Raw genomic sequence first — 14,244 nt, 5'->3', positions numbered from 1 at the left:
CTTGGTTGCATAACTTGTAGGCGTTATATGACATGTAGTTTCACACTGTGCTGTTGAAATTGGAAGGAAGGAAAACGTCTTTTTCTACCCGTTGCTGGTGCTACCGATGGCTCCGAACATACGAATATACAATGAGTTGTATGTACATGTAGTGAAAAGAAAGGTGACGAACCAGAATTGGAACTCAGGTCCTTCTGAATGAGAATTAGAAATGGTAGCCACTGGACTAATTGACTAGAATAGATTGAAGTAATCTTGGCTTCCTAGTAGGGCCACACCAAGCGCAAAATATGAAAATTTGCTTTCATTCACAGATGGTTCTAGACAACTAGTTCCACATTATCTCAACGGCGAAGTATTTTGTAATCGATATTTTGAATTCATTTCACAGAATTCTTTGCCTGTGCAGTGCACCTAGTGCACCTTAGGACATGACCACACTGGATAACTGGTTTTACATGTAGCAGATACCCTGCACTATGGATAATAACACATAATATCAGTAAACTTTATTATTTGCCAAAGTCTACATGGTAATTAGGTAGGCATGGTAACCATGAAATGATCATAACATTGTTGAAGAAAGTTTCGTAAGATTTTCCAAATATTCATGAATGGAGTTGTGCTGTGCTTTAATAAATGCAGTAACTCGTCAAAGGATGTTCTGCCCGACTGGACATCTTTTAAGAGTACGATACTTTGTCTGATTATTTCGATATCTAAGACATATGATAATTCGCTAATTGTTGAACCGTTCAAACCAAATGTTGAACAGTTTCTGAGAACCGGTTTTGTAAATCGAACATAAATAATTCTCGCTAAATTTAAACGATTGGGATTGGTACAAAGGCGTACACAAGAGTGCTAAGACATCGATTATTTACAAAATTAAGAATATTTTCGACCAAAAAGTTGACACACGAAAACTGCACAGTTCTTAAAATTAAATTTAAGAAATTGCTGTTAAAAAATAAGTTTTAGTTAAAGTGAAGGTAGCCATTGTTGACCTTCCAAACAACGCATTTTGCCTGGCATTTTTTCGAGCACAAAACCAAAGGCCCGGCAAGCGCATTGATCTGAAAATGGTACTCGATATTTAATGCCAGTAAGTAAGCAACGAGTAACATTTCCAAGTCAGTTTGTTAGATGAACGTCCAGTTTTGTGCCCGAGAAGAACGTAAGGCGGCCGTTTTGGCAACCATCTTTGTACTTTAGTAACCTAAGGTGTTTCAAGGGGTTTCAGGAGTGTACCTGGAATGCTCAAGGTATTTACCAGAGCGCACCAGAAATTTTGAAGGGGTTTCTGAGGTGCTTCAGAAGCGTTGCACCAGGATTCAGGGGCGTTACAGGGTTTTCCAGGATTTTCAGCGGCGTTCAACGGATTTCAAGGCTGTTCCAGGAGCTTTCAGGGGCGTTCCACAGGGATTAAAGTGTGTCTTAAGGCGTTTCAGGGACGTTAACAGGAGCGTTCCAGAGGCTTTCAAGCGGTTTCAAGGGCGTTCCGGGGGGATTGTAGTGGTATTCCAGGGGTTTCATGGGGAGTTCCAGGTATAGACACTATAGATACCAAGGCTCGCGGAGACATGGTTGAGCAATACGATTTTAGTGTGTTTTACCGTGCATTGACGTCAAACAATCCATTGTCATTATTCAAATCATGACGTCATGCTCGTTTGGCTACAGAAGCTGACAGTTCGTTTGACCATAGTTGTCTTCGCTCCCGCAAGGCTATGGCATCTTTAGTGTCTATAGTTCCAAGGTGTTACAGGGGCGTTTCAGGGGTTGATGTTTCAGGGGCATCCCAGGAGATTTCAACGTCGTTTAAAGTGTTTCAGAGGTATTGCATGGGGTTTTGAAGGCCTTTCAGGGATTTTCAAGGGATTTTAGGAGTGTTCCATGGCGTCTTAGGAATCTTACAGAGTTTCAGGGGCGTGCCAGGGGATTTTAGTGGCGTTTTAGAAGCATTAGAGGTGTTTCAAGGGTGTTCCATGGGATTTCAGGGGCGTTGTAGGAGGTTTCAGGGGCATTCTAGGGGCTTTCAAAAAGTTTCGGGGGTGTTTCAGCAGAATTCAGAGCGCCCCAGAGGTGTTCCGGGGGTTTTAGGGCATTGCAGAAGTGCATCAGGGGATCTCAGGGAGTTTCAAAAAAGTGAAGGACGTTCCAAAGAAGGGTTTCAGGCGGTCGCAAGGTACTCCGGGAAATTTCCGGGACTTTCTCATCAATTCAACGGAAATCTCTTCAGAACGATCCCGAAATTCCCTGGAAAGAGGCGTATCAACCTCTGATTCATACCAGAATCCCTCTAGGAAGTTCCCTGAGATCCCCAGATTACCCCGATATCCTTTTGAAACTCCCATGAAACATAAAAATGAAAATCTGACGAGCATCGGTAAACATTACAACTAGGAGCTAGCTTAGGCGCCGTCAACAAACTATGTAAGGCTTTAGTGGGAGGGGGAGTATCCGAGCGTTACAATTCATATAAGCGTTACGGGTTTTCATTCAAAAAAGCGTTAACGAGAGGAGAGGGGGTTCGAAAAATGTCGATATTAGCGTTATGCAATAAATGGATGCGTTCAACCCGCACAATCAATGATTGTATCGAGAATTTCGTGAACGGACATTTTGTATTAGTGTGTTTTCCTTGCTGCTCTTCCAGACCTCTTTAACCTTCCTTATGCATCATGTTTGGAACAGTTCGCTGACGAAGTCTACGATTTGGGTCAAAAATGACTCTAATGCACAAGGAGGGTTAAGCAAGTCGCACAATTTCGCAGATGGTACAGTCCTAGCTCGCTGTTATGAGGGTTACTTTCTTCCCGTACACAGAGATTTAAGGGTTAATCACTGATTCTAAGATAAGATTGACGCAACCCTCCAACGGTCGGGAGCTGCCCTGGCCACGTCCTTGCGACAGCTAAGGGTTGGTAAAGTTAGGTTAGTTGGACACTTAAGAAAGGTGTAGAGACGTCCTCCTAGGCCAAAGTGTCACGGAAGTTTGAAGATAGACGCAACCTTACAACGGTCGGGAGCTGCCCTGGCCACGTCCTTGCGACAGCTAAGGGTTGGTAAAGTTAGGTTAGTTGGACACTTAAGAAAGGTGTAGAGACGTCCTCCTAGGCCAAAGTGTCACGGAAGTTTGAAGATAGACGCAACCTTACAACGGTCGGGAGCTGCCCTGGCCACGTCCTTGCGACAGCTAAGGGTTGATAAAGTTAGGTTAGTTGGACACTTAAGAAAGGTGTAGAGACGTCCTCCTAGGCCAAAGTGTCACGAAAGTTTGGGTGTTGTTAATGGAAAGGTAAAGCCCAAACGTGTTGCTACCAAGGTTTCGAAACAATATGCAAAAACAAACTCACGTTCAAACCTTTTGATTAACCCACACAGTGCACCATAATCCATTGGTCTATGTTTCACCACCTCTTCATCAGCACGAGTATTCCTCGGTTTCTTATCAGTGTTTCCTAGTGGTCCCCAATTCCTCAAAGAAAAAGTCCCCCTCCCACCTCCCGCTAAAGCAAACTAACCGCGAGACCCCCTAGAAGCCAAACAGCAAAGGAATCTTATTTTCTACTGTCTTTTTCAGTGGTATTTTCAGATTCGATCGAAATGTCGAACGATCTGCCGGCGCCGGCGCCGGCGGCCCCGTCCAACGTCTCGATGCTAAACAGCAGCCAGAACAGCAACAACAACAACAACAACCAGAACGTCAACCCCAACAGCAACAACAATGTTGGTCCACTGCCGGAAGGTTGGGAGGAAGGCATTACGGCCAAAGGCGAACGGTACTACATCAACCACGCGACGCGGACAACGACCTGGAGGGATCCCCGATTGTGTAGGTGTTGTTCCGAACTTTCTGTTTTACCTGTTTCTTGTTTTGTTGAATCCCCCGAGAGATTTCCTCTGCTGAACTCTCGCCGTTGCACGTCGGATCGTCGGTGTCCGTTCATCTGCCCTGTTCGGATCTTGGACAAAAGGTCGAAAGGCGAAACATCTGGAAGATATAAGATTGAAAGTGACTTTTATCGTTTCGATGTTTCGATTTTCGACCTTTTGTTGCCATTCTAGTGACATTTCTGGCTTTACTACGGTTTTATTGACCAAAATAAGGATTGAAAGCTGTTTTAAAACCTTGATAAAACCAAAGATGTCACTTGGAGCCGTTCGTCCATCTCGTCAAAACCAGTGTGTAGAATGTAGAGAATGCTGTGCAGTAGAGTAGCTAGAGCTAGTAGGCAAACCATCCGCAGAAACCCGCACCATCATTCGGAGAAGGAACCACGTGTAGTGAAACATGTCCCAGAGTCTGAAAGTTACCATTCAGAAAGCATTACGAAATACTATTCTGTTGTGCCAATTCCTTTGCTTCCACATCTAACGCCACTCTCTCAATCCAATTCCTCGGGATTTGTCACTAACCAATGGTCTTTTCCTTTCGTAACCTTTACCTGTATGTTCTATTCTACCTGTCTGTCTGCCTGTCCGTATGCATGTCATATCAGAAACAAATTGCAGCTCAAACATCACTTTCTAAGGCTTCCTACCATGAACATTCATCATCGTCGAACGCTTGCCAATTGTCTTCCTCCGTTCTATGGTTGTATCTATATATTTGTTTGCAGTAAGCAACGAAAACCTATAGTGACAACTATCCTCCGTTGTTGTTATGAATAATGGAGACACTCGTAAACTATACAATGTTTTAAAAAATTTAGAATGATTTACTTAAAGAGCTACTAGAGGTTTTTGTTGCATTACTGTACAACCGTGTCTATCCTTCTTTCCTGATCACTTAGAAACGACTTACGTGACATAAAAGTTCACCAATCTACCGTTTGGGCGCCAAAAAGGCAACTCTTACGGAACTATGTATACAAAACGATTTCAGCAAAAGTTCTAATCTCCACCATTCTTGCAAATCTTTGTTTCCAAAACCAACAACAGCCAACCAGGACTGGGCAGCACAAGAGCAATCGGTCAGACTGTACAACCTGCAACTGGAGCGGGAACGCCTCCGGAGGCGGCAACAGGAAATCCGGTCACATGTAAGTTCGCCAAATCATTCCTATATTCCGAAACACAAAAAAAAATCGAAATATCGCAATTACAGATAGGGGAAGATCCGTTCCTGTCCGGGCTGACGGACCACTCGCGCCAGGAGTCCGGTGACAGCGGGCTGAGCGAATCGTCCACATCGCAGTCGATGCCACACACGCCCGACTTCCTGTCCAGCATAGACGACAGCATGGATGGGCTGAGCAGTGAGTATTCGCCATTTTGCACATATCCTTTCTGAAATTCGTATTGATGAGATCCTTATTCGTTGAATTTCAGTGGCAGACAACACAATGGACACAATTGCATTTGGAGATAATTTAGAAACGCCCGATGAGTTTATGGTAAGTTCCGATCTATTTTTTACTATGTATAAGTTCAGAATCAATTATAATTATAGATTATAGAACCTATTTCTGTGTTCGTACAATTGAAGTTCTCACGGAACTCATGTCCAAATTGCTAAGAACTCATGCTTGAAATACAGAATCCATTCTTAGCAGAGTTTAAAATATTCTGGCGTTTTGTTTTCAAAAAAGTATTTCGTAATAATCAGGGGCATCAATTGCCAAGAACATATACCAAGAATTTAGTAGTTCGTAACTCATCTGCATATATAGGTAGCACTGTTGAAAAAATTTCGCTTTTTGTACTCTGGGACCGGATGATTTCTGTTCACCAATGGATAAGTCCATCTCAAAGAGTATCCTAGATTTGTCGAGACGAGGAGCTTGCACTACAACCTTCCAACTTCTTCTTTAATACTTTTTCTTGGTTGGATATGTCTGTCTATTCATGCCATTCATGCTGTTTAAGTTTCATTGACTCGCTGTCTGCTGAACTTCAAACAACCCGCTGACATTCAAAGTCATCAATCAGCATATCTAGACGAACATTTGAAAAGGGCCTATCTGCTTTTTGTAAACAAACATGTTTCTGCCTCTGCAGGGCCCATCTGCATCCACTCACGCACGTCAACATCCTTAACAGATAGCTTGAAGAACACTCTTTCTGATAAGGGTGTTGATGTGCGTGGGTGGATGCAGATAGGCCCTTCAGAGACAAAAACATGTTTGTTTACGCAAAGCAGATATGCCCTTTTCAAATGTTCGTGTAGATATAGTGGTTTCGCAGCGCGGCATCACGAACACTAATGCAAATCTACATGTTGAAAATATCAGGGGGATGACGAAGGGCTCGAATCATCTACCCAGCATTCAATTCAACATGGCGTCCAATATTTTTGTTTTGATTGCTTAATTCATGGAAAAAATGCGCTGGAAACATCGACACTGCTTCGCTGCTACATATAATATCGTGCAAAGTGATAAGGAAAGAGGAACTATCATCAAAAACAACGTTTTCGTTTGAAATGTGTAATTTCTGAAATAAGCACTAGCAACACACGAGCCACACACCCGAAAATCAGGAGCAAGTTAGGGTAAACCGACCAGAAAGTGGGTACCAAAACGCGCCGTACCAAAAATGATGTTGGGTGGAGCGGCGATGTACCGAGTTTGACAGCCATGTCACCCCACTGTCAATTGCATTTGATTGGTGATAAAATGCAAAATCGTTTGGAAACACTGTATCAATCAGACGCAGCCAAAAACATTCCGCGGTATACACTGAACGAAAATCCCTGCCTAAAATCGTTATGATTGCGCCTCAATTCGACACTCGGTCGGAAAAAGTATATTAGCGTATTTGCCCAAAAGTACACGCGGCAAATCCCTGAGGAAAGGAACAGCCGCGTTTTTTGCTCCCCTTTTACTCAATTCTTATGGGAGATAACATTGCGGCATTTCCTCAAGTGCGGTTGTTCCTTTCCAAGAGGATTTGCCGCGTGGAATTTCGTGCAAATGCGCGTTTGGAACATTACAAAGGCCGCGTGGTGTATCATATTCAGCAAACCAGTCAATAGACACTATAGATTCCATAGACTCGCGGAGACATGGTTGAGCAATTCGACTTTAGTGTGTTTTGTCGTGAATTTAGAGTGTATCAAGCGAATATGACGTCACGCAATCCATTGTCGCTCTTGAAATCATGACGTAATGCTCGTTTGGCTACACGAACTGACAGTTCGTTTGACTACAGTTGTCTTCGCCTCCACGAGTCAATGGAATCTATAGTGTCTATAGGAAAAATGAATGGTTTACCGATCGTATGATGTCATTCTAAAATTGGATGACAGCAGTGAATCAAAATTCAACCATCGCGCAACAATAATGATAATGTCGCAACCTGTACTTGTTGCGACAATTCACCCAATGCGACATAAGCTTGTCCCAACTTGAAAATAATAGGATTAACATCGTACACCACGAGTTAAGAGATGTTCAAGCCTTGCATTGTGATTTTCGAACGGTAACTTCGAGTCGGTAAACACTGCAACTCTGGTGAAGCCAAGGGGTTGGTCACTCGGCACATTGTGCCCGGCACACTTGTCGGCACATCCCGGCACACACGGGCACAACAATGAAATCCAACTTTGCGGTATGGGATCAACCTGTCAACATACTTACGTTTGCAAAAACCCTTCTATATGAATTTGAAACAAGTGTTCTGGGTGAGATTTTGTTGGTAAACGCTGATCAGATGAACAACATTCGCCAAAAATAGACAGGGTTCTAAACAGCAAAATCAAATTTAAAGAAAAATTCCACTGGGCACATGCGGCACACCTCCGGCACACACTAAAAAATAACCGGCACAGGTACGGCACACATTGGCACACGCTCAAAAATAACGGCACAAATGAAGTGTGCTGAATGACCAACCCCTTGGGTGAAGCTCTATCATCGAACATTTTTGACTTTGGGTTAGTGTTAGTAATAATTGAGCATTCACGAGTTGAAAAGTACGCAACAAATTCAGCTTACGTTTTGTCTGCAACAAAAAATAACGAGATCATGTCATTATCTGTTACCAGTAGGGATAAAGAGTGATCGTCGCGCCTTCTTTGTTGCTTGTTTTGTGCCTCTTTTGTCTGGCAATTCTCTTCACTGGATGACAGTTATTTTAAAACGGAATGACACAAGATTTCAAAACCCAAAAAAGGCGGAATATTTCAGAAAAAGTCGGCATTTCCACCGAAAAGACGGCAAAGCTGTTGCATGTTTGACTGTTTTTTCGTCTTTTTTGGCTTGTTTTGGGATATTACGGCTTGGGACTAGGGGCAAGACACTGTGGCACCGAGAGAAACTCTGAGAAATTGGGTTGTTTAGTGAATTAAATATTGCCATTTTGCTTAGCCTAATCGAAAGAGCTCATTTTTCTGAGTATAAGATGATTTTATTGCGTTCCAATTCCTTTGTTTTGATGGTTAAATAAACAAAACAGTGTTAATTTCCGTGGATAGAATGACAGTTCAATCGATAAAGTGACAGTTCGCCCCGAACAAAAAATTTTCCCCATACAAACTTTAAATGCATTTTAAAAATAGTTCCCGTGCACCAAAAATGATGAAATTTCGGATTTAGACTAATTTTTGGACGGGCAACACCCTTAAAACTACTAAACAAGCGAGATACAGTGACGATTCGCTCGTTGGGTCACGACTGTGCCCCGATTAGCGAATCGTGTTCGTTCGTTGGGGCAACTGACAACTGATCAAAATGCTCTAGACACATGCAAACGACGAGAAATACGTCACGAAACACTCACATACTTGCACAAACCTTCTGTATATAGGAGCTGCGATGCGACGGCGGTCAGACGTCAAACTCGTTTTGATATCGATTTTGACATTGACAGTGCTTTTTAGTTGGGTTTTGCCCCAACCAGTGAACATTCAACTATCGAGACAGCCCATCTACCGAACCCCCAATGAACGAATCGGCACATTCTAAATTTGCTTAGAAAAAGAATGGTTGAATTTGACAGCCATTGTTTTTTTCTGGTTAGGGGCCACTGAGCGCAGTCGTGACTATGATTGATTGAGGTGTTATCCTTTATATTTCTGTCGTACTGAGAGGATTCAAGAGCAAGAGCTGTGGTTCCAAGAGCAATTTCTCTACCTCTTTGACGTTTCGTGGCCTGTTGTATACGGTTCGGACCTAATCCTGCTTTCCATGGGTAGTTTGATTAAAAGGACAGACTTGTTAGAATCTCAAAATAACCTCCACAATGGCTAACTTTTGCACGTACTCACGATTTCGAGCGTACAAATCTCTTCGTAAACAAAACCAGCGCAGCTGATCTTTTTATTTAAAGCTTAATTAGATTTGTGCGTTTGTCCTTAATTTAAAATGTGGGGCTCGCGTGTTTTTACGGGTTCTTTCCATAGTTTTTTTTTTGATTCCTCAAAAATTTTCTTCTAGGATTATTTCTGGAATTTCCTCTGGGATACTTTCAGTAACATCACCCGGGATACCTCCAGGAGTCCCGGATAAAAACTAACCATAGGGTGTTTGGTGAAAACCATTCCTGCACCATACAGTGTACCAGCTACAATAATGTATATTGTAATGAAATGCTTCACTTAAAGCTTCGCACATTGTAGCTACTATACATTTACATTCGATTTTTATGTAACAATATATTATACTGTTTTTCTTACGTTTGAACCATTCACTTTTCCGAAACATTATTTTTCCGTGCATTATTAATTATTTATTCAGTTTTAGATTTTTTCCGTGCTTTGTTTTGTTGATTTTTGTGACTTTTTTGATGCAAAGGAAAGGAAAGAAAAAAAGTGAATAAGTTGAAACATCAATTTAAAAGTAAACAGAAAATCGCGTTATGTACTGTTCCTTTAAATTTCACTAAGAATCAAAGGAACAGTACTTAACGCGATTTTTTTTTTACTTACGGATATTCCCCTAACAAGCCCAGGTTAATCATCATCATTAATTTAAAGTCAATAAAATGTTTAAATAAGTAGTAAACCAGATCTCTTAAGAACTGCAGATCCAAGAGATATGGTGGACTAGGTATGTAGAGTGCGATGAGAGGAATACGATTGACGTACTTTATCGTAGAGCCATCTTTAACATATGGACTGGACTGAATACTAAAAGAAATTCTAATATAGGTTCGTCTGTGGGTTCGCTTTTTAACCTAACTTATACTTGAATCGAACTTGACAGTTTTCTCATGAGTTGTTATGTATTTTCCCGTGTATTTCAAACTTTAGTCAAACTGGAGCCTCAATATTGCAATAACGGTTAAGCACGCTGTAATGATACTTATGTACCTCGTCACCCACTTCATGCAACTACATTAGTGGTCTAATAATACTTAGCGCGCTCGGCATAGTTCCATCATGCCGCTCAAAGTGTTGCCACAAATAATGCTTAGTTTGCGAAACCCAGTTATCTGGCTGGTGGGGCATGGGAGCCTAAGCTTCAACTGTTAATGCAATCAGAGACTACTCAGACCTCGACTCAGACTTAGACGTGGGCGATCCAATATGAAGGGTTATCCAAAACGCTCTGGAGAATTCCCAAAGCGCATTCTCATAATGCTAGTAAGCCTAAGATGCCATTAACAGGAGGAAAATGACAAGATATTATAACATTATATGGTTTATGTAATGTAAACCAATACAACATAACAAAAGAGAACCATTCCAAAACCATTTAATTAAATGTATAACCAGTAGTGAAACTACAATTAAAAACAATATATTTACGGTACATTTTATTGTTTGAAACCATATGTGTACCATACAATGTACGGTTTATTAAAACCCACGTATCAGTATTTATAACAATTTATTTACAATATAATGTATGGTTTTGCAAAAAAATATATATGAAGAAAAATATTTTTTTTATATTGTTACGATACTTAACCACCCGTATAGTATATTGTAAAAATCTTATTTACAATTTACTGTATTGGGTTCTACATTACATTTTATTGTTTTTGTATTTTTATTTTTACAGTGGTGTCTATTGTAAAAATATAGTTTTAAATAGTACTGTTACAATACAACGTTCGGTTTTTCTACTGTATTTTTTATTCGGGGTTCTTTCTGGGATTACTTCAGGAATTCCTTCTGAGGATTGCCTCCATGAATTGCTCCTGAAATTCCATCAGAAACTACTTCCAAAATTCCATCAGGCATTCCTTCCAGGAATTCTCTGCGAGAATTGAGATCCATCCGGGAATCCTCCAAGAACTTTTTTCAGTATTCCTTCAAAAACTTTTCCCGGGATGCGTACAGTAACTCCTTCTGAGATAATTTCAGGAACTTTTTCCTGAATTACTTCAAAAACTCCTTCCGGGATTCCTGCGGAACTTCCTCTGAAAACTCCTTCATTGATTCCACCGGGAACTAAGCTTCTTTTTTAATAACCTACAGTAACGTCTTCCAAGATCTTTTGGAAACATTTTCCGGGATTCCTTTGGGAACTTCTTCCGGGATTCTTCCGGAATCTCCTTCCGTAATTCCACCGAGAACTCGTTGTGGAATTTTGCCGGGAACTTCTTCCGGAATTCTTTCAGAAACTGTTTCCGGGATTTCTTCAGGACCTCCGTCAAGAAATCCTGCAGAAACTCTTTTCTGGGCCTCCAAGAGTTTCTTAAGGAATTCCTCTAGCATGTTTGCAAAGAATTCCCTCGGAGTTTCTTCCGGTTTCCTCTAATATTTACTTCCGGAATTCATTTTTTTTTAGAAATACGTTCAGGAAATTAGAAGCCATTCCAAAAGAAATTATTAGGAGAATCTCGGGTAGAACTCCTTGAGGTATCCCTGAAGAAATCCCTTGAAGTTCTTCTTGGGATTTCTCTAGGATTTTCTTTCTCGGTTTCTCTAGCATTTTCCGGGATTCCTCTAGGAACAGGAAATCATATCTGATCCCTTGATTCCTCCAGAAATTTCTTAAGAGATTCCTTCAGAAACTTGTCCCGAGATTCCATCAGATTTTTTTTCCTGGAATTGCTCTGTAAAAATAAAAAAGGGACTCATCTAGGAATCCCAGATGGAACTCCTGGTCAATCTCAGAAAAAAAAACATCCTGGAGAAGTCCCAGAAGAAGCTCCGAGTAGAATATTTCGAAGAATATATGGAGAAATACCAAGCTCCTGGACAAACCTTAAAAAGAGGAATCTCCAAAAAAGGAATTCCAGAAGAAGCTTGTTGAGAAATCTCCGAATGAATTTCTCGTGGTTATCACAGAAGGAACTCCCGAAGGAATGTCAGAAGGAATTCTTGGAATAATCTAAGAATGTATTTTTCACTTCTTAAATTGGGAAATTCATCGCAGAAGGATGTCTTCCTTGAGAAATCCCAGCTTTCATGCAGGATTTACTTCCGAGATTACTTCAGAAATGACTCCCGGGATTTTCCCAGGAATTTGATCCAAAATGCGTTCAGGAGTTTCTTTTAGGATTTCTATTGAAGTTCCTCCTGGAACTCCTTAAGGAATTGCTTCTGGAATTCTTAAAGAAACACTTTCTTCGATGCCATATTTTGAGGATCCCTTTTTCTGATATTCCAGCAGGCGCTTTTTCTAAGAATACCCCAGAAATTTCTTCACCGGTTTCTCCCAGAATTCTCTCTGGGTTTCCATTTTCTAAGATTAGTCAGGCAGGACCGTCTAAGGTTTACCCGAAAGCTCCTTCAGTGATTCATCGAGGTGTTGCTTCTGAGATTTATCAAGGAGCTCCAGGAGCTGGATTTCTCCTGGAAATCTTTCCAGAATGCTTCCTCCCATTTCTTCCGGAATTTCTCCATCAATTCCTTCCAGCTATTCTCCAGGACCTCTTTCTAGGATTCCTCAAGGAGTTCGTTCGTGGGTTTTTTCCATAGTTAGTTCTGAAATTCATCCAAGATTTCTCCTGAGATTGGCCAGATTTTTTTTCACGATTCCTTTTTTTTAATTTCTATATAGGGGAAATTATGTATTTTCGGCAGTTTTGTTCTCTTCGTCATGGGGGTTTTTTTGAAAGCTCTTGAACTCAGAACTGGCCTCAAATCCTTCCCCGCCAAGCTGAATTATATGCCCAAGTTTCAGGAAATTTGGCCGACACCCTATTCACCCTATTCATGAGTTCAAATTATTCAAAATCTTTTCTGAATTTATTCCTTAGATTGCTTCAGTAATTATTCTCAATATTCCTTCAAGAATTCCTTCTGTTTTTTTTTTTGCAGGAATCCGGTCTTGAATTCCTCCAACAAAATCCTTTCGAGATTACTTCAGCATTAAGTCCCACGATTCCTCCGGGAGTTTCTTCTGAGATTTATCTAGGAATTCGGTCTGGAATTGATCCAAAAAAATCTTCTGAGGTTTCAAGAAATACTTTTGTGATTCCTCCATAAATTCCTACTGTAATTTCTGCACATTATTCTGCCATTCTACGGAAAGTTTGTTATGAAATTCCCTCAGATGCTTCTAATGGAAATCATTCAGGAGTTTAATACTGAATTTCAGTAGTTTTTTAGGAATATCTTAATGTATGACTCCAGGAGTTCCGTGTAGAATTCTACTAAAAGTTTCTTATAAAGCTCATACAATTCTTCCAAAAAATTCTCAAATAGGGTACCGAGCGTGGTACCAAGCCACTTGAGCAGTGGCTGGTATTTTGGGTACTCTTTCGCTATAACTCACGCAATTCCAAACCTATTGACTTGATTTTGTACACTACTAGATCTCATACGTATCTCACCGCGTTCCAAAAATTGTGTCAATTGGTTCAAATTGACTGAGTTTTAACGGAAAATTGTCCAAAATAGAAGCCCTGCCGAGATGGTTCCACTTGCCTAATTCCTTTGTAGATTCAGAAGAAGTTAACATCTGAAGGAATTTTGGATCACTCTCAGAACCTCGCAATGTAGCACCTTGTAATGCATAAGTGCGCAGAAGACATCGACACAATTCGATGCAAAATCGTAGTTTTATTCATGATCCCGCACTTATACTAACTGCGAAAGGGGTCCAGTGGGGTGGGAAATGCGCAATATTGAATATTAATAGTGGTTTCTGCTTTTAGTAGTATTGTTTGTACGTACACGCTGCATTACACGAACATCACTTGAGTTACTGGTTGAAAATAGTAAACAAAGATCAGCTGTTCCCAGCAAAATCAAATGGGCATATTTTCAACCAGTAGATTTGCATTAGTGTTCGTGACACCGCGCTGCGAAACCACTATGTTAATATTTAATACTGCGCATTTATAAAGAAATTGTGCACCGGTATCTGCTTACTGGCATCACTGGAGTTACGCAGCCAT

At 40.9% G+C, this 14,244-nt stretch overlaps 2 protein-coding genes across 3 annotated transcripts in view; both read left to right on the top strand.

Annotated features, from left to right (window-relative positions):
• Positions 1 to 5,402, top strand: part of LOC109397908 (transcriptional coactivator yorkie) — a gene marked incomplete at its 3' end in the record, with an annotated part of 113,239 nt that extends 107,837 nt beyond the window's left edge. Inside the window, 4 exon segments of one of the 2 annotated variants that reach the window (XM_062853930.1) lie at positions 3,587 to 3,838; positions 4,948 to 5,048; positions 5,114 to 5,264; positions 5,338 to 5,402. In XM_062853930.1, coding sequence (XP_062709914.1) covers positions 3,587 to 3,838; positions 4,948 to 5,048; positions 5,114 to 5,264; positions 5,338 to 5,402 — 569 coding nt within the window. 2 annotated transcript variants of the gene reach the window in all.
• Positions 1 to 14,244, top strand: part of LOC109397934 (transmembrane emp24 domain-containing protein 5) — a 548,078-nt gene that overhangs the window by 133,123 nt on the left and 400,711 nt on the right. The window lies entirely within an intron of this gene.

Source organism: Aedes albopictus, chromosome 2, assembly GCF_035046485.1.
Source record: "Aedes albopictus strain Foshan chromosome 2, AalbF5, whole genome shotgun sequence".
NCBI lineage: Eukaryota > Metazoa > Arthropoda > Insecta > Diptera > Culicidae > Aedes > Aedes albopictus.
Note: the sequence above shows the minus strand (reverse complement) of the source record. Positions and strands in the feature narration are given on the sequence as shown.